General features: G+C 38.2%; 1 protein-coding gene across 2 annotated transcripts; it reads left to right on the top strand.

Annotated features, from left to right (window-relative positions):
- Positions 1-251: 251 nt before the first annotated feature.
- LOC113051910 (ubiquitin carboxyl-terminal hydrolase MINDY-2-like) lies at positions 252-21,399 on the top strand. Of its 2 annotated transcripts, XM_026216083.1 has the most exons (9): positions 252-1,277; positions 2,561-2,618; positions 8,602-8,666; positions 13,090-13,248; positions 13,847-13,949; positions 14,960-15,102; positions 15,608-15,781; positions 18,543-18,734; positions 19,315-21,399. In XM_026216083.1, exons 1-9 carry the CDS (start codon positions 462-464, stop codon positions 19,477-19,479), a joined length of 1,875 nt encoding a protein of 624 aa, XP_026071868.1. In that variant the 5' UTR covers positions 252-461; the 3' UTR covers positions 19,480-21,399. The 2 variants fall into 2 exon arrangements, with proteins under 2 accessions (XP_026071868.1, XP_026071869.1); XM_026216084.1 differs by lacking the exon at positions 13,090-13,248.
- Positions 21,400-22,936: the final 1,537 nt, after the last annotated feature.

Below are 22,936 nucleotides of genomic sequence, written 5' to 3'. Positions count from 1 at the left end.
TCAACATGATAGTTCGTCTAAAAATAACATTATTTAATATTCTGTCATTATTTACTCATCCCATGCTGTTCCAAACCTCTATGACTTTCTTTTTCAAGTGAACTACCAAAAGAGATGTTTTGCAGAATGACAGGCTCATTCACTTTCTCTGCCTCAGACTGTCAGTCTAAATCAGTCTGAGGCCCTGCCTGACGTCTCCTTTTGTGCTTCATGTAAGAAACAGTTTGGAACAACAACAAAAAAACGGTGAGTAGACGATGATATAATTATTGTGTCTGGATGAACTATCCCTTTAAGTTGCTAGTTAAATTACACCTCCAGTCAGTGGTTGTGTATAGTCGGACTCGGTACATAAGTGTCTGTGAAGGGGTGACGTCAGAGGTGGAGATGTCATGGCGTTGTCGGAGCTGAGACTGGAGCTTGCCATCTAGTTAAAGGTTGTCGTAGATGCGTTCAACGAAATGGAGAAGAATGCAAACCCTCATCGAGACGCGGGAGGAAGTGTCCTGTGCACCGCTATCCCCGCAGAACCCGCGGACATCAAAACAGTGGGCGGAATGAAAGATGTCTGCGAGAAGAGAGAGACTCTGACTACTTGTGCAAGTGCTAGCGGTGCTAATGCTACACCCTGCACACAGACATCAGATGCTACTGAGACCGTGAGCAAAAGCGGACAGCCGAACGTTTTACCACAGACGCCGTCGCCCGGTGCAGCGGATCAGCTGAGTAACGGGATGGGACACGAACCGTCGATGACCGCTGCTGGGAATAAAGAGGGTGGCATCTCAAAGTTAGTAAACAGCCCCACGGGAGAGCAACCCGACGCCAAGAATGTGCAGGCGGACGGTTTGGATGGAGGGGCGCAAAAAGCGACGGAGCTGGCCAAGCCTGTTTATTTGTGTGCGGACAAATTAAAATCTGCGAGCTCGAATTCAAACGATCACACCGTTTCCGAGGGTCCTCCGAGCGGGAGTGAGCCCAGCATCGCGGGAGAGTCCCGCAGCTTTGATTCACTGGAGTCCTTCTCCAATCTGAACTCCTGCCCGAGCTCAGACCTCATCAGCGAAGGGCTGGAGGACAAGGGACTGGCTTTGGCAATTGAATACGGGGCTGATGGAACGAAAATCCCCTGTCCGAAAGACAGGGTGACCGGTCAGTCGTTGTACCACATCAAGTGGATCAAGTGGAAGGAGGAGAACACGCCTATCATCACACAGAACGAGAACGGCCCGTGTCCGCTGCTGGCTATTATGAATGTCCTGCTATTGTCATGGAAGGTAAATAAGATGAGATTCTGCTCGTATGACAACCACAATACCAGCCAAGTTATAGATGTGCAAATGCTGTTTTGCCAGGTGCTCTAATTGTCCTTTGAAACTTTTTATTGGATTGTGTTTGTCTACACGCACTAGTCACGAGACATCAGTTTGTCACTGCCATTTAAATACAGACACTGAACGTTTATTTAAAAGTGTAATTGAAAGACATGAACAGCACTTTTGAGTTATTTGACACTCACGGGGGTGTTTTGTTCTGTGTGGTGCGGGTCGCCTCCTCTCATGAACGCTGCCAGGTTCACATCATGTTACACAAATAATATAGATTGTAATAATATATTTGCTTTATGTAGTGAAGGAATAGAACTGTATGCATGCGATTACCTCAGTCAAAAAAGGTCCAGATTCTGATGGTTAAAAAATAGTCTAAACAAGAAGAATGAGTGATGAAACAGAGTGAAACAAAATGCAACTTTTAATAAAGGAACTTAATGCATGCATTTTATTAAATATATATAATTCCTCAAAATTCACACAGTTGTTCCACACTATTTGATTCTGTAAATGTGACTTAATGTACAACTATGGTCCATAATTGGCAAAACAAATTATAAAAATGTGGAGACATAAAATGTGATTAGGAATGAAATGCATATTTTCCTCTTATGTCTTGTAGTAGTATTTGGACTGTGGAAATTAGTGAATTAATTGGGTTTGACTTGAAATTCTGTTTGGATTCTGTCTTCACCATCAGATTTCTCTCTCTCTCTCTCTCTCTCTCTCTCTCTCTCTCTCTCCCCATATTTTTAACTAAGATCCCCTTTGACATGTATTTGTAGAGCCATACCAGTCATAACAGTCATTTTACAAACACACCAATAACTTCTGGCTTTCAGCGCTGGACTCATTTGCATTATAAAGATGACATTTAATTATTGGCTTTGACCGTGAGTTGGCAGGCACATGAGGCGCTATTTCAGTGCTCAGTCTTTCATCCTGATAAAAGAGGCACTATGTTTTTCAGCTTTGACTGCTTTAAAAGCCACTGGCATCTTCTGGAGTTGATACTTGGTTGGATGGTTGTTGTTTTGTTTAGTTTTTATTTTGGATAAAAATGTCTTCTCATAGTGCATTTATGCTGATACAGCAGCCTATTTACCACAACCCTTATGTATTTTTATTACATAACATTACTTCTTATGGAAAAGAGGTCTCTCATATCCCATAGGCAAGTTCTCATTAAAAAATAGTTTTAAAATGATTTTTCTCTTGTTCTGGCACAGGTCAAGCTGCCACCAATGATGGAGATAATAACAGCAGAGCAGCTGATGGAATATCTAGGTAAGCGTTTTATTTGCATTATAAATGTGGGTCTTTTACATAGCTTAGTTGATTTGGCACAGTATCCATCCAATAAAGGGTTCACCAGAAATCAGGGTAAATGTTTCAGATTTGATTTATTTGAAAAGCTACTAAAGCAAGGCAGAGATGCACAGAAAGTATGGTGGACTCACTGACAGCAGCATAATGGGAAAGCTATGCTTGGCTGTTTCTCCCCACAGCTTCAAGTCACTAATTGCTAGTTCGTTCCCAAAAAGAAAAGTTTAAACCTATCCACTATAGGGCATCAAATTACAGTAAGAACCATGTAAAGCTAGTCATGTCATCCTAATTATAGGATGGTGTCGTTTAATTTCAACACACACTCTCTGGTTAGACATCTTCTGCATGTACCTCTACAGAAAACCTGAGCTTCTCTGTGGCTTCATAAAGTGTTTGAGAAGAAGTCCCACTGTAAGTCAAGTTAGACTCTGGTGAGTTTGATAAACAGCCTGATAAACATTGGCGAACCTGTAAATGTGATATGTTTTCAGAATGGTGATGGACAGCACCAGATCAGGGAAATACCCAGGGGCTGGTCCTCCTGTAATGTCACAGACTCCAGATCCCTATTTCCACTGTGGCATGTTGACCTGCTACACTGAAGTGTTGCATTACTGCAGTTTGACCGTTGACTGGTCCTCAGCTTCTCACATTGCATTAATGTTTTTGAACTCATTTAAAATGTTTTTAATAGTTTAAAGCATCTGTCTGCTACTCTTAAAAACCACTGATGGAATGTAAAAGCAGCTTGTTAAGGGAAAAAAATGTTGTATCTGCCACAAAGAGAATACACCAACTGTTGAAGGCTATAATAAAAGTTAGTCACCTGAGAGCGTTTGATTGGATTTGAATGTTGTGACATCTTATGATGAGTGTTGTAAGCAGTTTTATTTTGCCTCACACTCTACAGAAATGTCAAGTATGAAATGTATATAGAGATCAGCTGTGGATGTGTTATTCAGAGGTTGATATATGTGCAGTGGTTTCTCTTGACACATTTAGTCATTTAGGAGATGCTTCTATCCAAAGTGGAAATTTGACAAGCACATTAATGCTATAGTAAAGAGTTGTTTTTTCCAGATTAGGTCTTTTGCTCGACTAGAGCCTATTATGTCAAGGAAATACTTAGAGAAGGTTATTAATGCCTTTGTTTTGTCTCGTCTGGACTATTGTAATGTGTTGTGTGTGGAGTCCTGACAGACCACTATTTCATTCTTGCAATTAGTTCAGAATGCAGCAGCTAGGCTGCTAGTGGGCGGGCGCTAAGAAAAGTTAGCATATCTCTCCTATTTTAGCTTCTCTCAAGTGGCTACCAGTGAACTACAGGATACAATATAAAACTCTTTTATATGTTTTTAAAGCGGTGCATGACAGGATGGCCCCTGCTTATGTGTCTGAGCTCATTGCTGTTCGTCAAGTGCCTAGGTCTCTAAGATCCAGTAACAAGTTATTGCTTGCTGTCCCTCGTACTCATTTAAAGTTAAAAGGGGATCATGCCTTTGCTGTTGTGGGGCTGAGGCTCTGTAATAGTCTTCCTCAGGAACTTAGAGAGGTCTCATCTTTAAATTGCTTTTAAAGTTAGTCAAAAACAATTTCTTCTCTTTAGCTGTTGGAAGGTTGGGCTAGTCTTTGTTGTTTAATAGGATGTGTGTTGTTTTAATTTGTGTGTTTTAATGAAGTGCTCCTTGATTGTACAGCACTTTGGTCTGTAGATGTAGATGTAAAGTGCTATATAAATAAAAGTGAGTGAATGAATGAATGAATGAACACCACAGGCGATTTCTAAAATGTTGAATCTTTAGTGGATTCAGACTGTGTTTTGTTTGAAATCTTTCTGCTAAGTGTAGACTTTATGAACTTTGCAAGCTTGTTCAACCTCAAGTGCAGTGGCTGTGACCACAGAGGATGTGGTCTTCAGATGTCATTCCTCACATAGGTGTGGTTACTAGTGTATATTTTCAGCTATTCATAACATTTTACCAGGAGATAAACCAAAGAATATGTCAAAAATGATCTAAAAAATGAACTAATTTAAATATGGAAGTATGGTCCGTTTAAGAATATTTTGTAGATTATTCCAAATAACTGAATAACACAAAATAAATAACTTTTTTCCCCAGCTCTGTTTGGACACAATGAATATTGAGATATAATCTTTGGTTAAATTACTTATAGGATATATTTGTATTGGATTTGCTGAGAGACAAGTAGGAAGGAGTATTGTTATTTGTGTTGTCTGCTTTTTTTTTATTTATTTTTTTGCTGCTGCTCAACCATCATCATCATCATTATTATTATTACTGGTCATCAGTATTCAGCTAGGAATTCATTGAAATTTAATAATTTGATATCCAGTAAAGCTGTAGAATTGATTATTATTGTATTTACTGAATATAAAATGATTAAATTTCAGCCCCATTCCTGACTGAACATGCAATAAACTGGGAGGGCATAAAGTGTAATAAGATAGAAGTGACACGGATACAACAGCTTCAGGTGGGAAACATTACCTCCTGTAGTTGCAGTAACTCGGTTTGGCCTGGAAAACTTGACTACACTGAACATGCTTGAGGCCATTCAACATACCCCATTCCCAGCTGTCTGCCTGGAGACCACTGTGAAGTACTCCTCTTATTGCTGAGCTGTTTGTAAGGATGTCCGTCCATGTGATCTAAAGCATGCCTGACATATAGGACACCGAAATCCCCTAGATACAAACCGTGACAGATGAAGAGTGTGCCAGCTGGGCACATTTTACATTTATTGTTGCTCGTTTGACCTTCTGAATGTTTCTCCCATCATAGCTTTGAGCTGCATTTATTCAGAAGCCTATATTCACATTTGCTCACTTATGCTCTATGAGACATCCATGGTTAGCTACACAGGCATCTGGAAATTGCTTTTCTCTTCCCTAGGTGCAATAAGCTGTTTAACTCCATTAGACAGCATCTATCTAGCTCTGTCTCTCTGCTATACTTTACAGCACTTTTAGTGTTTCATTTCCAGGCAAAGTCAGTGGCCCATGAACAAACTCTTGGCAACTGCACAGTTTTCCTGAGTTGATCAAGACGTGCATTTCAGTCACTGTGGAATGCTTTAATATGGATTCAAGTAACCCAAGCAGTTCTTTTACAATAAAGGCCTGATCAAAGTTTGATGCAATAAAGTAATACTGAAGTTTAAAATATTTAATGAACATCAAAACTATTTGAGCCTAATGACTGATTTGTGTCATTCAGTGTTTTTGGTTGCCTGGATAAATTGTAAGACCTGGTGAAGTTTTGTTTTGTCTTAAAATCCTAAATCTTTATTGTTCTGAACCCATAAGAAGCATTTTTAAAGAATTGCATTGGTTGCTCTTTTTTCATGCAATTACTATGAATGGAGACTGAGACTTTCCAGATTCAAAACATATTGGACAATCGCCATAAGAGTGTCATAAAAGTTGTTATCTTACTTGTGTGTCATATTCCAAGTCTTCTGATGTTAACTTTGTGACACAAACAGACCCAAATCAAAGTCATTTTATATTAAAGAGCAGGTCAAATTATATTTGAAAGTGTCCTAATATTGTGTTGGAGTCCCCTACAACAGGTTTAAATGCATCTAAGGTCAGAAAACATTGTAGTTTTCTCAGAATGTACATTTAATATTAGAATAATTTTTCAATGATTTCAAAATGATTCGTGCAAAGCAGTTCTGAACGTAAGGTCTGTAAACCCCTCCCTTCCATAAGCCCTACTCTGCTCTGATTGGTCAGCTGGCCAAGTCTGTTGTGATTAGTCTTTTTGTATACAATACATGTTTGAAACAAAACACCTATTTCCATAAAAAAAATTTGCTCTGGAGGGTTGCTTGTAAACAAAGATGCTATAAGTTTACAAAAAATGTTATCAACCTTACCTATTACAAGTTCGAGGATGATACAGATGGAGATGCTCAACCAAAAAACTCCATTGCAAGATCGACTAGATCAGGACGTTTCTCAGTGGTACATTCAAACATTTGCATGTGGTAATTTACCTGATGAGACAGCAGTTTTATTGCATTCATTATTAGTATTTATTTATTTGAGGTGCATGTTGGAACTGTGATAGAATGCCCAATGCAAACACTGAAAACACAGCGTCTTCTCGACCTGTTGTAAACACTAACTAACGGAAGTGTTTGTGGGCAGGTCAAAGTGTTCGTATTTGGAGGGCAGGCTGGGATTATGCAAATGTATTACCTTGTGATGTATATAGGTAACAGGCAGAAGATTCGAAAATATGATGACTTGTTAAGGCAGATCAGAGTCGACTTTTGAGAGACAATATCCTTATTTATCATGCACTTTTTTGATTAACTTCTTTGCAGACCATTTACATTGAAGTATAGCTACGTTACAAAATGCAAAATATATTTTTTTTGAAAACCCATATGACCTGCTCTTTAAAAATCCATAAAGTCAAACTGTTTTGTAGAGTCGATGAGGATGACAGAATCTTCATTTTGTTTGAACTATTCCTTTACATTTTGATGTAATAAAGTGAATACACAATAAAGCAGTTTGTAAAACAGTGCAAGCAATTGTAGAATCTTTTTAAGAGTTTCTGATAAGAATGGGAGAGACAAAAGAGTTTGACCGAGGAAGAGATCAGCTGGAGAGGAACTGAAAGAGAGATGAAGGGTTTTTGCAGAGCAGAAATATGTGAAGTGTCCGAAATGAACCTGCCTCTGCTGGGCTGCATTCTTGGCACCAATCAGAGGAAGCGGGAGTCTGAGGGAGTGGGCTGAAAAGATAACCGCCGAGCTTCACGCTTCTCTCACACGTTTGTGTTTTGTCAGAGCAGAAACATCTAGGCTTCCTCCGGCATTCTAAACTCCTTTGTTTTGAACTATGGCAGGTGTAAATATGTATTTCAGTGTCACTAAATTATTAGTACAATGACAAGTCACTGGAAAGCTTTGAAAGGTGACCGGTATGTGGGAATCAATAGCAATAGACTGTTCTGTAATGGAGTGGTTTATTTACTGTGATTTGGCCTTGATTTAATGGAGCATTGCTCCTGTACCTAGAGCTGTATGTGTGTTCAGAATGTTAATGAGGCGGATGACAGGTGGTTCAGTATTCGAGCAAAACCCAGGGTCAGATATTCTCATGTCTGCCAGCTGTCATTGATGCCCCGTCTCTGCTCCAGCCCCCTTTCACAGATCTGCAGGAGATTTAGTTTGGACAGGACAATAAAAGGAAGACAATGGTAAACTTGCATAGAGGTCAAACTAAATATTGAACAGAATTCTCAAACTTCTTGTTTTGAGTTTAGTTTCTTAGAATCCTGCATGATTTGGGGGAACATTGAAATGCAATTTTTCTGATAAAATTGTGATTTAAAATCAGAATCAGAAAGAGCTTTTACAAATACAAGGAATTAGTTTTGGTGACCGAAGCTTCCACAGCACAAACAGAATGACCGTGACAAGACAATTTAATACTACTAAAATAAAAGAACACCGTGCCTTGCGTCACTCTGAAACATACATGCATAGCTACAGACTAACAATTCTACGAAATGAAATTGTAGCTCGGCTTTCTCTGGCATATATAAATGTTAATCAGTCTTTAAATGACCTCTGTTTGAATATTTAATTACACAAGTGTTTCATGTATTTGGAAAGAAAGATGAAGACTGTAGCTCAACGACATAAAAACTTCTACTAAAGCAGGTAGGCTCCAGTCACCGTATTGACTGACATTTCCGCTAAAGCTGTAAATACAGAAAGATCGGGGATGTAAATATCTACTGCTTTTGGTTTACTGGCATGTGTAGACAGTTTGTTAATTACAACGAGGTGAAGAGTAGACTGGTGTCACCTGGGAGCATGTGTTTTTCGTAAGTGCACTGTGCAATGTTTTCCCTAACCCTCCTTTTTCTTTCTTTCTTTTGCTCCTTCACATCAGGAGACTATATCCTTGACGCAAAGCCAAAAGAGATCTCGGAGGCTCAGCGGCTGAACTATGAACAGGTAAAAGCAACAGCAGTTTTGCTCGTGACTCACAGAACAGGAGTCTATTGAAGATAGATAGCCAGTTTGTTTCCATAGCTCTCTGTGTGTTTGTGGGATGGTGTAGTATTAACACTGAGAATCAGAAGAGAAAGGTGAGGCCTGAGGCTCGGACAGAGGAGAAAACATTAGCCATGACACATGTAGACACTCAGACAGATATCTTTCTCACAGCTCTTCTTAAAGCATCCTTTTGTTCTTGTAGTGACTAGTGAGCATGGCTTGGTTCTTTGTCATCAAGCAGCCACTTATTCTCTGTGGCATTACAGTGCCTTTAAGAAACAAGTTGTGCTAGTCATCCAGAACAGCACCCATCCATCACAACAGGAAATAAGGACAAGAAAGCATGGAATTGCCATTGAATTAAAGGAACTGTGGGAACTGGTCCATTCCAGTTTGGATCCAACTGTTTATATAATGGCAGGAGTAAATGTGATTGTGTTGCACTGAAAGAGAGTATGAGCCTCTCATAGAGTTGTGCGCTTTACAGACTTTGACATGTTAGGTCAAAGAGATGCCTCATTTCTTCTCACATGGTGTGTAGGGATGCATGACAGGGACCAATGAAGTGATGTTTAAGACTTCTCCTTATTAGCCTGTGTAGAATATATACCAGTACAGTGTACCCCACAAAACCTATCCACAACAAAACTGGGTACAAATTTCACCCCCAAATCAACAGGGTAAAAAAAAACATATCAGGGTTTCTGCAGGTCTTAAAAAGGCCATAAAGAGGTCTTAAATTAGAGCAGAAAGTCTTAAATTCATAAAGTCATGGCATGAAATCTTCCTCCGTATTTTTGTTTTCCAATTCAAATATCTAAACATCCTTAAAGGGATAGTTCACCCAAAAATGAAAATTACCCCATGGTTTACTCACCCTCAAGCCATTCTAGGTGTAAATAACTTTCTTCTTTCAGACGAATACAATCAGGGTTATATTTAAAAAATTTACTGGCTCTTCTAATGGCAGTGAATGGCTGTTGAGATTTCCAATAAAGTGCATCCATCCATCATAAAAAGAAATCCTCACAAATCTGGGTGGTTAATAAATGCCTTCTGAAGTGAACTGATGCGGTTATGTAAGGAAAATATCCATATTTATAACTTTATAAACCGTGATCTCTAGCGTCCACTAACTGGACTCGTACGCACGTTCACGAGAGAGTGGCATTCCAGTGGATGATGTAAACAGTCATGCTAGATCAAGCTTTAATCTGTGCAAACCAAAAAGAAAATCAAGTTGTAATTTTTTTTTATCAAAAGCGACACTGGCACTATTTTTTTTTGTTTTTTTATTAAATACTGTAAAGCTGCTTGCTTTTAATCAATCAGGCTATATAAATAAATGAGGCGTGACTGGAGATTCGAATTGCAGAGCTGGTTCAAACAAATCCTCATCGCTATGATCAAAAGTTTTCTCACCTCTTTTATTTTAGTTGTGTGTTTACTTGTTACTAAGAAGAAAGTATACAGTATATATTTACATATTAATCTAAACACCATTCTCAGCAGTATCTGGTTCGGCTGTGTTTATACTCCAAATCACTCCAAAGCAACTATTAGACAACAAAAATATTTGTTGACATTTTCTATTGTTTACATTGTGTGTGTGTATATGTGTGTATATATATATGTCGACTAATCATTTCAGCCCTAATGCCAATTAGGAATGAAAACTACTACAACACAATGTGTTACTTAAATTGTTCTTACTTTAAGTCTTTAATTTACCTTCATAAAACCTGTAGAAACAGTGTTATATTTTACTAATAATCATTTTTGCATTAAGACATTTTTGCACTGTCACATTAATTTATCATTAATAAAATGTGAAAATTTTATTGCTGTAATGCAAAAAAGAAATGTAATTTAAATCACTGCTGTAAGTTGTTCTAACCACTTCAGTCTAGGGGAAAAACATACACAACGTTCAAAAGTTTGTGGTCAGGTTTTTGTTTTTTTATATATATAATAATTTTATTTAGCAATGATGTATAAATGACAGTAAAGTAAAGATTTTTAACTATATTATTTAAGGTTTGTTATATTCCCCCAGTAAAATATATTGCTAATAGTTTATTATAGTTTATGTAATATAATATTGCTAATGTAAGAGTCTTTTAATTGCCATTATAATCTATTCTAACTCCCAAGCGTTCAAAAAGTCGAATCTATTTTTGTATGTGTGATTGAGAAAGTGAGGTTTAAGATAGCAGTGCTTCTGATGTTCCCCAATGTGTGCTCTTGTTTATTGTAGTAGGTGGAGGCTGGATTCATGCTCATTTCTTCCTCTTCTTTCTCTTCTGTATGAGCTTTATTGGGTTTATTAATGTGGCTTAACTTATTTTTTATTTTATTTTTTTTACTTTTTTTTTTGACGGTTTCAAGTTTAGCTGAGCTTCATTCATGCTTGAATAATGCTGTCCCTCTACACTGTAGGTCAGCTGACTGTCTTCAGCCAGGCTCTGTGACTGTTAGTGAAGCGCTTTTTTGGCACTGGGACAGAGTTAGAGACACACATACACACACACACCAAGGTCCGGAAGAACTTTGTGGGGCCTGTGTTCTCTCGGTGTGTTGATCTTAATGTGTTGACAGTGCACAATAACATCACTCAGGTTTGACTGTTTATCAGATGTTTTCCAGTCTAACAGATGTTTTAGATGAATGCTTTTATAGGCATCTCAGTGAGTATCACAGTACTAGAGCAAGTATAATAGACCTGGAGAAAGTGGGTCAGGGCAGTGGAGTGGTTCAGAAACGCTGGCAGGGGCACAGGGACAGAGCCGGGCCACACACAGGCAGGGTGTGGGTGGGGGTGGAACCAGTCTTATCTGATCTTTCAAACCTCTAACGCTCACCCGACCCTGGTGCCAGTTCTACATGCTCTCATCCACCCACTGGCCATCGGGTCAGCCTGTGCCACACTGATTCATCCAGCCTGTGTTCCAGCAGAGCAGGGACTCACCACTCAGCAGTTTTCTGAAGGTGCATGGTGTTGTTTTGGAAACGTGGTATTGACCTGCGGAATGATGACCTGTGTTATTCTGAGCAGAGTTAAGATGAGATGAAGGCTGTGCTCACTCAATGTCAGAATATGGTTGTCTTGTCATGAATAAAGTAACAGAAGAAGCTGCCCCCTTTGCAACCCCTTTGGTTATATTCACAATTAAGGATGGACTTAACTGCCTTATTGCTTTAAACAAAAATAAAAAACAATTGTCTGGAACTCATGAGTGTTATTGTTAACTACAACTATTAAAATGGTTTTTACTTACTTAAAGCTGAAATCAAGTTAAATATAAATATACCTTTTTTTTTACATTTTACATTTGGAATTTCCCTCCAAATAAGTTGACCTGATACTGGATAAATACATTTAAAATAAGTTAAAATACTGGATACGGATTTGGAATTTCAGTGCAACACAATGATAAATTGGAAATTTTCTTAAGGTAACTAAATAATAATAAAAAATAGTTGAAATAATACAATGACTTAAACTAAAACTGAAATACTAAAAGTATTTCATGTATAGTGTAGCTAAATAAATAAAAAACCTAAATAAATAAATACAGTGGCACATAAAATTACTAAAGCTTCAAGCTTTAATGAAAACTGAAGATATAAAAAGCTAATTCAAAAGACTATTAAGTACTATAATAGTATACAAATAAACAATACTAAAATAACTCTGAATACTGTATTGCCCATTCAGAACTAGAACTTTCCTATATAGAATTATATATAGAATTATATATAATTTTATACTTTTTATCCAAATTAAATACCTTTTTTTTAAATCCAAACTAAATCCAGAATTCTAGATAGAAGTGATTGGGATTGAATTAAGTGAAAGTGCTAGGAAATCCCCTGTGCCAACGGAAAATGGCCAGGGCAGAAAGAGTGATAGAGAAATCTCCTACAAAAGGGCAAAGATAATCTCACTGGTTTCCTGGGATTAATGATTTATGATATATAATGTTGTTGTTACATGGTCGATTCATGTTACAAGCTCTAATCCCAACAACTGTCCACACACTCTCATTTTGTGCGATAATAACAGATGGTCATACTGTGAGCACTTAAAAGTGAGAGCCGGACAGATTACTATTATCATAGGGTCTGGAGTCTGCAGCTGTGCTTTTTTGAGAGCAGTGGAGGGTCTTCATGGTCAAAACTGAAAGACAGGAAGTAAAGGTGATGAACTCTGGTGTTTAGAGCTGTTTAGTCGCTGTTCTAGAGTTATGAGATTTTTCCTGCTCATAGCAGAAAGACAATTGGTTGTCACATTTTACAGAAATGTGTGCATGTGTTGTTTTGGAAAAAATTGCTACTGTTCCCTTATTTTCTTGTATTCCTTTGCTCTCTCTTTCTCTAGAATATGAGTGATGCTATGGCAGTGCTGCATAAACTGCAGACAGGTCTGGATGTAAACGTTAAGTTCACAGGTGTGCGGGTATTCGAATACACACCCGAGTGCATTGTCTTTGACCTGCTGGATATCCCACTCTACCATGGATGGCTGGTTGACCCACAGGTCAGCATCCTGGTCCACATCCTTCTAAAAACGCTAATTCCACTGAAACGTGATGTCACCACATGATGACATTTGTGTGCTTTATTTTCAAAATCTACACTCTACAGTGGTATAACCTACAGAGTTTCACAAATACATGATGTGCACTGTGCACTAAGTGGCTTTAGTAAAAAAAAAAAAAAGAAACATTTAACATTACATTGATTAATAATTTAATACTAATGATAAGTATATATATATATATATATATATATATATATATATATATATATATATATATATATATATATATATATGCACTAATTTCTCAAATTTATTGGAAATAATTGCTTAGTATCATCATTGGGCTACAGTCCTCAATACTTTTTTTCAGTTTAATAGAGTTTGCCAGTCATTATTTTTTAATACTGCACAATGATCGCCATGGATTCACAATGCCGTATCAAGTTAAAAATCGATTAAGTAATATACAAATTAATACATAGATTTACACATTAACATTTCACCCCTTCTACAAAAATCACCCATATGGAAGTTAATGTTCATGCATATTTTGACCAACATATTGACTTTCTTATTTTTATCACACTGTCTGTAGATGGCTGATATAGTCAAGGCAGTGGGAAACTGCAGCTATAACCAGTTGGTAGAGAAGATAATCAGCTGTAAACAGTCAGACAACAGCGAGCTGGCTGGGGAAGGTGGGTATTCACTGTTCTTATCGCTCTTCTCCATTTCCTTTCATACATTCATGCAGACTGCTTCTTCCAGAAGGCAAGTGCTCATACGTAGCATAATTCACTTTCTTAGAACATTTAGAGTTCACTCTTTGCCAGGCTTCTGTGCATTTAGATGTATTAATGCCTTGTGAATATGAATGCATGTTCTGAATAATGTTTTCCCCATTGCATCATGCAAATAAACAACTCAGATTGTGTCAAAAGAGTCATTAAACACCCTCCTTCTTTTCGCAGTTTTTAGCTCGTCTGAAATGTTCTCTCCCTCTCTCACTGCATTTGTGTCTAAATATATCTCCCTCGCCATCTTTTTTTTTTGCTCCTTCTGAAAGCGTCTTTTAGAATGCACCCTTTCTGTGTCTGTTTCTGTCTTTTCTCTCTCTCGGGCTGATTGACAGCCACTCACTCTGTCCCTGTACCAGCTGGTGAGTTTGTCTCTGGCAGGCTGTGTGATTTTTGTATGTCATAAAGTTTCAGACAGTGTGTGTTTAAAGGATTAGTTCACCCAAAATTTTTTCCTTCATTTTTTTCACCCTTATGTTTTTCCAAACCTGTATGACTTCCATTCTTCTGTCTGGAGAAATTTCAGTGGGGTGGAGACTTTAACATTTCGAAAAAAAAGACAAAATATAAGTGATAAAATTAGTCCATGTGCCTCATACAAATGTTGCAAGTCTTCTGGAGTAATGATAGCATGATATGCAGAGAGACTGACATTCAATCAGTATTCACCGATAATCTCTACCTCAAGTGGACTACCATCGTAAATGAATCATTCAGAACAGTTTTGTGAACTGAATCAATGATTCATAGAAAAGATCAAACTCAAAGATCAAACTTGACTTTTTACAAAGCAGACATTGTAATGCACCACGGAGAGCTAGGGCAGATATTAAGGTTTTACATTCAAAAATGTGTGTCTGTATTGTATTGTGTATTTCAGAGACCCTTCACACTGTCTCTTTCTTTCCCAGGTTTTGTGGCAGAGCAGTTTCTGAACAGCACAGCGACTCAGCTAACATACCACGGCCTGTGTGAGCTCACTTCTACTGTAGAAGAGGGAGAACTGTGTGTCTTCTTCAGGAACAATCACTTCAGCACCATGACCAAATTTAAGGCATGTTGAAATTTAAGTGTATTTGAGATGTTGGATGATGAAAGATGGCTCTGTGCTGCTGTGAATAAGCGCTCTCATAGCAGAGTTAATTTGGTTCACTTGTCTGTAGAGGGATGCTGTATGTTGGCGCCCCCCAGTGGCTAAAAAGAGAACTTTAAAATTCTACTTCAGAAGACTATAGATATTGGAGATTTATTGCTATTTCTGATTACCATGATTTTACATATTGGAAAGCTCAAGGTCTGATAAAAAACACATGCAAGTAAACTGATATTAGTCTTATCTGGGAGGCTGTAAATGTAAATGTCTGTGATCTGGTGGAAGTGGAGCTGTTGTGTAACAGCAGGACACACTTCACCCACAGATAAAACTCTTGCATGATCCTCGTGTACACACTTCAGAACATGACACCACTCTTGCTCGGTCTGGGGGTGTTGAAAGATTGATGGACGAGCGCTGTGAGGTTGCTGCATGTTTTTATAAATGCTCTCTCTGTGTTCCTCAGGCCCAGCTGTACCTGCTGGTGACGGATCAGGGGTTTCTCACTGAGGAGAAGGTGGTCTGGGAAAGTCTGCATAATGTCGACGGAGATGGAAACTTCTGCGACTCAGAGTTTCATCTGAGGCCACCCTCTGACCCGGAAACTGTGTACCGTGGTCAGCAAGACCAGATCGATCAGGTCAGGACTAGTAACTTCTCAGGAGTGCTCGGTGTCATTCAGTTATAAACACTGAGCATTGTAGTTGTTTCTTAGGGTAACATCTGTAAAAGAACATTTACATGGGTCCTTTTTTTATGATTAAAGTTAAAGTTAAATTAAAGACTGTAATTGAATTCATATACACAGTACTACTGCTTTCTATACACAGAGTATGCAGTCTGTATAGGGCACCATCCCACTTTTTTTTTTTACATTTTATATATATAAAATTTTTAGAAATGCATTTTACAGTGTAGGCAAAAAGACATCAAAAGTCGCTGAGAAAAGAAAAAGTTAAAAATCTCAAGATGAAGCCGGTGTATCCTTTTCATGTACATTCATAATCCTGTGAAGTTTCTTTGTCTGTTGACGTTAATAACGTGTTTGAATGTTGGTAATAATTTCACCGGCCCCAACGCATCTGCCTTAATATAGTTTCCATGTTCCCTTAAAAAAAACCTTAACCGTGATTTTACTACGAATAAAACCAAATAAAGTCATGGTTCAAATAATAATTAACAAAGTATTCAGCCTAATAATTTATAATGAAAACAGACCTAAGCTAACAACAGCCTTTAAAATGACTTGAGCAATGATGATTGGCTAATTAATAATAATCATATTGTTTCATTGAATAACATTGTTACATAATGTAATACAAAATAAATTAATTTACAAATGCTTGCAAAGGGTGCCAAAGGCCTGGTAATTTCTGTTGTTACACTTGCAGGACAATCAAACACTTGTTTAAAATTGGCCAAACATTTAATTCAAATATCCACTTAATCTTTCATTTACGGCCACCTTTTTGCGATATTTGATTTAATTTATTATTGTTTGTTTTGATAATATTTAATGTTTTAAAATGTTTTATTTAATGTGTAATTTAAGTTTTTTTTTAAGTTCTATTTTGACCCCTATAGTAGGTGTTTTTTAATTATATTTTTATATTTATGTTTACTACAATTAAATTCTGCTAAGGGCAACCATTTGGCCTGTAGCAGCCATGTACATACACTACCATTCAATAGTTTGGGGTCAGGAAGATTTGTTTTACATAAATTAATACTCTCATTCAGTAAACATACATTAAATCGATCAAAAGAGTAAGCACCGAATCTGAATGATCTGGAAAAGTAGACTTACAGGAATATATTACATTTTAAAATATATTCAAATAGAAAATAGTTATTTTAAACTGTAAAAATATTTCACAATATTGCTTTGGTCAGTGTACTTCTATCAAATAAATGCAGCATTTGTCAGCAAAAAATAAATATAAATGCAGCTAAAAGAAGTTGTCACTCATAATTTGTTCGAAATGTAGAGTTCTGCAGTCAGTGACAACAAAATGATGCAGTTGTTGACAATTCCTTAAAATGACATGGTTTACCAATAAATTCTGTATCCAGTTGCTGCATATGTATCTGTATCCACTAAAATGTTCAAATTACTAGCAACTATAACTAAATTACGTTTCAATAAATTTTCACAAACGCTGCTGCCTTGATGCCATTAAGAAGTCATTACAGAGGGAGAGTTTGGAATACTAGAAAATGTTTGGGGTCTTTTCCAGGTACCTCTCTTAAAAAAAAGCATTAAGTTCCCCCTGCGGATGAAATCACTTTTAAAAATTATTATTCAAAGATCCAATTGTTCCTATGCTTCTGGATAACAAGATCATTAGACATTTAAGTTCCTGATATTTAAATTGTGGTATTAAAGTAATCACACAACCCCATCTTTAAGAAATATACCCTGTGTACCAAATGGAGTGACTAAGTCGTTTCATTTCACAGAATCCCAGTGACCCTCAGGTAACGCCGAGCTCTAGAGACTGATATTACAGTGAGCCGTGAATGTTGACATCCTGTTGAGACACAGCCAGTCTCTGTGAAAGTGCAGTTGATCTATATCGGGCTTTGTAGCTCACTGCTGTCCTGCAGCACTAATTCTGCTCCGTTGCCCACAGGAAGATTTCCTCAATTATTGATGTTAAAAGCTCTCCAACCCTTCTTCCAGCTCTGTGTAACCCTCCCCCTGTACCTTTGGGATGCTTTCATGCCTGAAGACACAGAAGTGTCTCACGTGACACAGATCCTTTGTCTCTCTCTTCTGCTCTTGTATTGAGTGTTTAATAATGAAGTGTCTGTATAAGTGAAGGGCTTCGAGATGACCGTGCTCTAAAAGTCAGACTTTACTCTAAAACAGTCGTTGTAGTGTTGTGTCGTGGGCTCAGTTAGCAAACTAAATTATCAATTCACAGGCAAACTTTCTGGATATTCATTATGTACCATGTTCTTTTTTTGCATAAAGTATTATGTAAGCTCCTTAACTACTGTAAGGATTCAGGCTAAGCTTTAATATAATCCTCTACAGAAAGAAATAATTCACCCACAAAGGAATATGATTTATGTTTCATGGAACACAAAAGGAGTTTAGGCTGCACTTTTTTCATTCATTGTAGGATTTTATATCTATACTGATAAATATAATACAAATAAAGAATACAATTTAAGTATTTTGTTTTTAATTAATACTTATTCAGCAAGGAAGCAATCAATTGATCAAAGGTGATCGTATAGTAATTTATATAATATAATTATATAATATAATATATCAAGGTAATATATAAGTAGTCTATATATAATTGCCTTATACCATCATATATATCATATTCTCAACAGCATAAGAACTGCATAGATGTTGACCATTTTAATTTTCCCCTTTGTATGTGTAGGACTACTTGATGGCGCTGTCTCTGCAGCAGGAACAGCAGGCCTCAGACCTGGGTTGGGAACAGATCCCAGAAGGCATCAGTGATCTAGAGCTGGCCAAGAAGCTGCAGGAGGAGGAGGACCGCAGAGCTTCACAGTACTATCAGGAGCAGGAACAGGCACAGGCAGCAGCGGCGGCGGCTGCACAGGCACAGGTGAGTTGATAAACAAACATATACTTAAGATCATTTATCATATATGGGCCATTTTCCACAATTACACATTCAATCTGACATAACATCACATTAATGCCATGGCGATCCAGACTTGGAGGCAGCTGAAAGGCTGTTGCTTTAGTTGTTTAGGAGGATAAATAACACCTAGCAAACCATGAACATGTAAATTTGCGATGAATTGACAGATCTGTTCTTCCATACAGTAACATACATCTGAGTGAAGCAGATTATTTGAAAAAAAAAAAAAAATTTGAATGGCAGGGAAGTTGTTCTACAGATCAATTGTTGATTGGATGAAGGCGGATCTGATTGCAAGCTTGCAGTCGATTGTAACAAAGGGGCAGGGTTTAAGTGAACTGAAGGATTGGAAAAGTTTGGCATACCAGACAAAAGTTTTTTCATTTCAAAGGAAGATCAAACTCTGCCATTTTCATTTTTTTACGTTTTTTTAAACATACGCATGGGTGAATTATTTACAGTAAGAACAATAGCATGTATTTCATTTCATGCCTACTTTAAACAGTTAAAATAAGAGGTTAATTTGTTCCTCTCCTGTCAGGGACAACAACCAGCAGTGGATGCCGACCAGGTGGATAAAGTAGCAGCTGCTGGAGCCTCAGCGGGGGGAGCCATGGCTTCTCCAAGCCCTGGAAAACAGCCTTTAACGGGGGAACGCAAACCCAAGAAGGAAGCCAAGGACAAAGACAAATGCATCTTGTTGTAACAGCGGTGGCCTCTACGTGGAGTTTGAAATGGGCAGCAGTTTAATTCCAGTGGCTCTGCAATGCATCTCCCAGCCTGAGGTGGAGAAAGATTAGACGACAGAGATGAAGTGTGATAGACGGAGAGGACTTGCCATTCTCAAGCCACTTGTGCCTGACTTTAACCCTCAGAGTTCTGAAGATGCAGACAAGAAGAGAGGGGTGTCACTACAAGGACTATCACTACATCTTTCGTAGAGCTGGCCAAATGTTCTCAGCAGGAAAACCACTTCAGTGCACTACTTTGTGTGGGTTCACCAGGAAGTTTTTTTGTTGTTGTTTTTAGTAAAACAAGGTAATGCACACATAGCAGTAGTCAAAAAGACCCCCCCCCCATGGCACTACTTTTTTTCATTATACAAAGCGTTTTCTTTTTTGTGAATTTCCGTTATTTGCTGTTGTTTATAAGCTATTTTCTACCAGGTTGCCCCTACATATGCATATGTAAATTTGTTGTATTGGTCAGTTTCTTTTATTTAACTGAAGGATACCTGAGATCTTTTAATGAATGGCCGTTCACATGAAAAGGTAGCAAGCCAAGAGGTCATTTGGCAAAGGTTATGTCTCAGGACATGATCTAGGCCATCATAGTTCTTTGCCTGGCAGTTTGATGCCAAATTTTTCATTGTTGATATTGTAGGAGAAGTGACCTCAATTTAAGACGGTGAGATCTTGATGAAACAAATGCTTTTAAAAAGGGTTTCCTTATAAGGCAGTATAAAATCCAGTTTGTTATTTAAATGTGTCTACAAAAGAATGTTTGGAAATAGGACATTAACTGTTAATATCAGTGAACAACTGACACTACCATTAATGTAAATAGCTTTAAAATATCAAGATCAGTAGATTATATTAAATTCATGGTCAACTTTTACCTTTAAAAGTTTGGTTCATATTTGACTTATAAAATGATTAGGATCGTTACCATGAAATTTGGCATTGCTCCGTGAACTACAGTGTTAATTGCCCAAAAAAACGAATGGTTCTTGTAAAGAAATCTTATCTTTGTTCATAATGGTTTGTTTTCCGCAAATGAAATCGGTTTTTACAAAGGGCCGATGTTGATATTGAAATATGAAGAGCAGGTTGGCCAGTTCTTGAAAGTAATAGCAAGAGGAAATTTAGCACTTCTGTTAATCGGGCAAGCTACACTGTTATCGCCCTATGGTGATAGTCTGAAAATGGACACTGGCCGAATAGACGAGCTGACCGATATATCGGCTTATCACTAGGTCTAGCTGTAATTTTCACACTCTTTCATGTACATTGTACATACTCATATATGCTATATGGATGTAAGGTAGGAAATGATTACTTAAGCCCATTCTGTTCCAGTGCTGCCTACTAAGAGACAAGGTCTTTTCTATCCAAACATTCCAGCTAAATGCCTTGAACTGAGCAGTGTACTGAGGTTTAGGCTCAGGGAAACGCTGAAGTTGGGCTATTTTATCTGTTGTTCTGCTCTCACAATGCAAGAATGAACAACTCCTGCATGTAGATGAGCTTTAAGATGGTGAAGTCATCAGTTTTCCTGGTGGTTGACGTTACATGCGAGCACAGAAGATGTCGTTTATGCTAGTCATGGGCTGGAGCTGTTCATTTGACATTTGGTCCCTCAGTTGCCAATACTCTCTGTATATAAAAAGCCTTACAATATTTACAGTATCTTTTATACTGACAAAAATAGGAGAGACAAGACTGAGACAATCTGTAGACCTTACCATAGATGGAAAACCACACAGGCCTTCACAGAAGGAACATATCCATGAGTGTCTTGCAAACAGTTTGAAGTGAAGTGACATTCAGCCAAGTATGGTGACCCATACTCAGAATTTGTGCTCTGCATTTAACCCATCCGAAATGCACACACACAGAGCAGTGAACACACACACAAACACTGTGAGCACACACCCGGAGCAGTGGGCAGCCATTTATGCTGCGGCGCCCGGGGAGCAGTTGGGGGTTCAATGCCTTGCTCAAGGGCACCTAAGTCGTGGTATTGAAGGTGGAGAGAGAGCTGCTCATGCACTAACCACCACCCACAATTCCATCCGGGCCGAGACTAGAACTCACAACCCTTCGATTGGGAGTCCAACCCTCTAACCATTAGGCCACGACTTCCGACTTTCTTGATGTGTGTTAACTTACTTGGTAACAGATATAGATTCAAATTGTGTAAAATGTGAAACACAGGGTTTTATTTAAAATAGGCCCCTTTGTTAGACAGTTGCGACACTCTTATAGACTCCCATTGGAAGCAGGGAATGTGGAAGTTCCAAACATAATATTTCCAGCGCTAAACCCCATGCATTTCAGTGTGTACCAAGCACATTCACTGGTAATTTGATTAAAGGACTGCATTTTGTGACTGAGTTAGTTTATGTTCTTCGTTAGATATTAACAAGTTAAATTCTAATGTAGTCTACGCTATAGAAGGAACCCCTCCCCTGGCAACTATCGGTTCCACCTAAACACATTAAAACAGATTCTTAGCGCCAGTAACTACATGAACCATATGATTACATTGCGGTGAGATCAAAGGTGTCGCAACCCCTTTCAATGGCTCTAACTGGTTCACATTGAAGTAGAGCCATGTTTAATTTTTAAAGCGTTCCATAAAACAATAGGTTACTGTCGTAACACCGGTTCTCTGAAACATTGAGTGGAGAGATCAACCTTTGGGAAGGGCATCCGCCCCTAACCTCTGCAGAAACATCCAGTTGTACCAAGTCTGGCTAGACAGACAGAAGCGCGCAGCCAATGCCAGGTAAGGTACCACCCCCTTACCTGAGAGCATACATGGGCTGCACGCATCACTAATCTCCAATAAGTATATTCAGTTCTTGTGCGGCAAGTGGGGCAAAGCTGGTGGATCTCTCCACTCAATGTTTCAGAGAACCGGGGTTAAAACAGTAACCTATTGTTCCCTTTCATCATTTTGTGTTTGAGATCCACCTATGGGAGAGACATGGACAGGTCCCTGATCGCAGCGTACGTGAACATGATGCCCCTGCAGGTGAGGCAGAAAATAATTCAGAACTTTCCATATGGTCAAAAGCTCTAAATAATTTGTGCGCGCTGAACGTAGTCTGCTCGGCCACAAACCCTGCAGTTTGAGATATGTGTGATATCGCACTGTCGCTCCCTGCCTGAAGTGTGAGAGGAAATTAATTTGTGAGAGAATGCGTTCTTGTGAGAGATGTGTGCTTATTGTACTAAACTCAGTTCAAGCCCCAGAAAAATAACTTTGAGCTGGAGTGAAATTGCTCTTGTTTACCTTCACCTTCACTGTGATGTGAGCAAGCACACAGGCCATGTTCTGCATCACTCTCTTTTGAGAATTGGCTAAAATCAGCCAATCATCTATATATGTCAGGATTTTGAGCTCCGCTATTCTTAGTGGCTCCAAACCCGCCTCTG

This window comes from Carassius auratus, chromosome 32 (genome assembly GCF_003368295.1).
Source record: "Carassius auratus strain Wakin chromosome 32, ASM336829v1, whole genome shotgun sequence".
NCBI classification, from domain to species: Eukaryota; Metazoa; Chordata; class Actinopteri; order Cypriniformes; family Cyprinidae; genus Carassius; species Carassius auratus.
The sequence above is the reverse complement of the archived record's forward strand: the minus strand, read 5'-3'. Positions and strand labels throughout refer to the sequence as shown.

What these genes read in the sequence shown, in the direction of transcription:
- LOC113051910 (XM_026216083.1), top strand. Translation starts at nt 462, where the DNA reads ATGGAGAAGAATGCAAACCCTCATCGAGACGCGGGAGGAAGTGTCCTG. An exon ending in CAGCGAGCTGGCTGGGGAAG is followed by an intron (nt 13,950 to 14,959) that starts GTGGGTATTCAC and finishes TTTCTTTCCCAG; the next exon opens with GTTTTGTGGCAGAGCAGTTT. An exon ending in GCACCATGACCAAATTTAAG is followed by an intron (nt 15,103 to 15,607) that starts GCATGTTGAAAT and finishes TGTGTTCCTCAG; the next exon opens with GCCCAGCTGTACCTGCTGGT.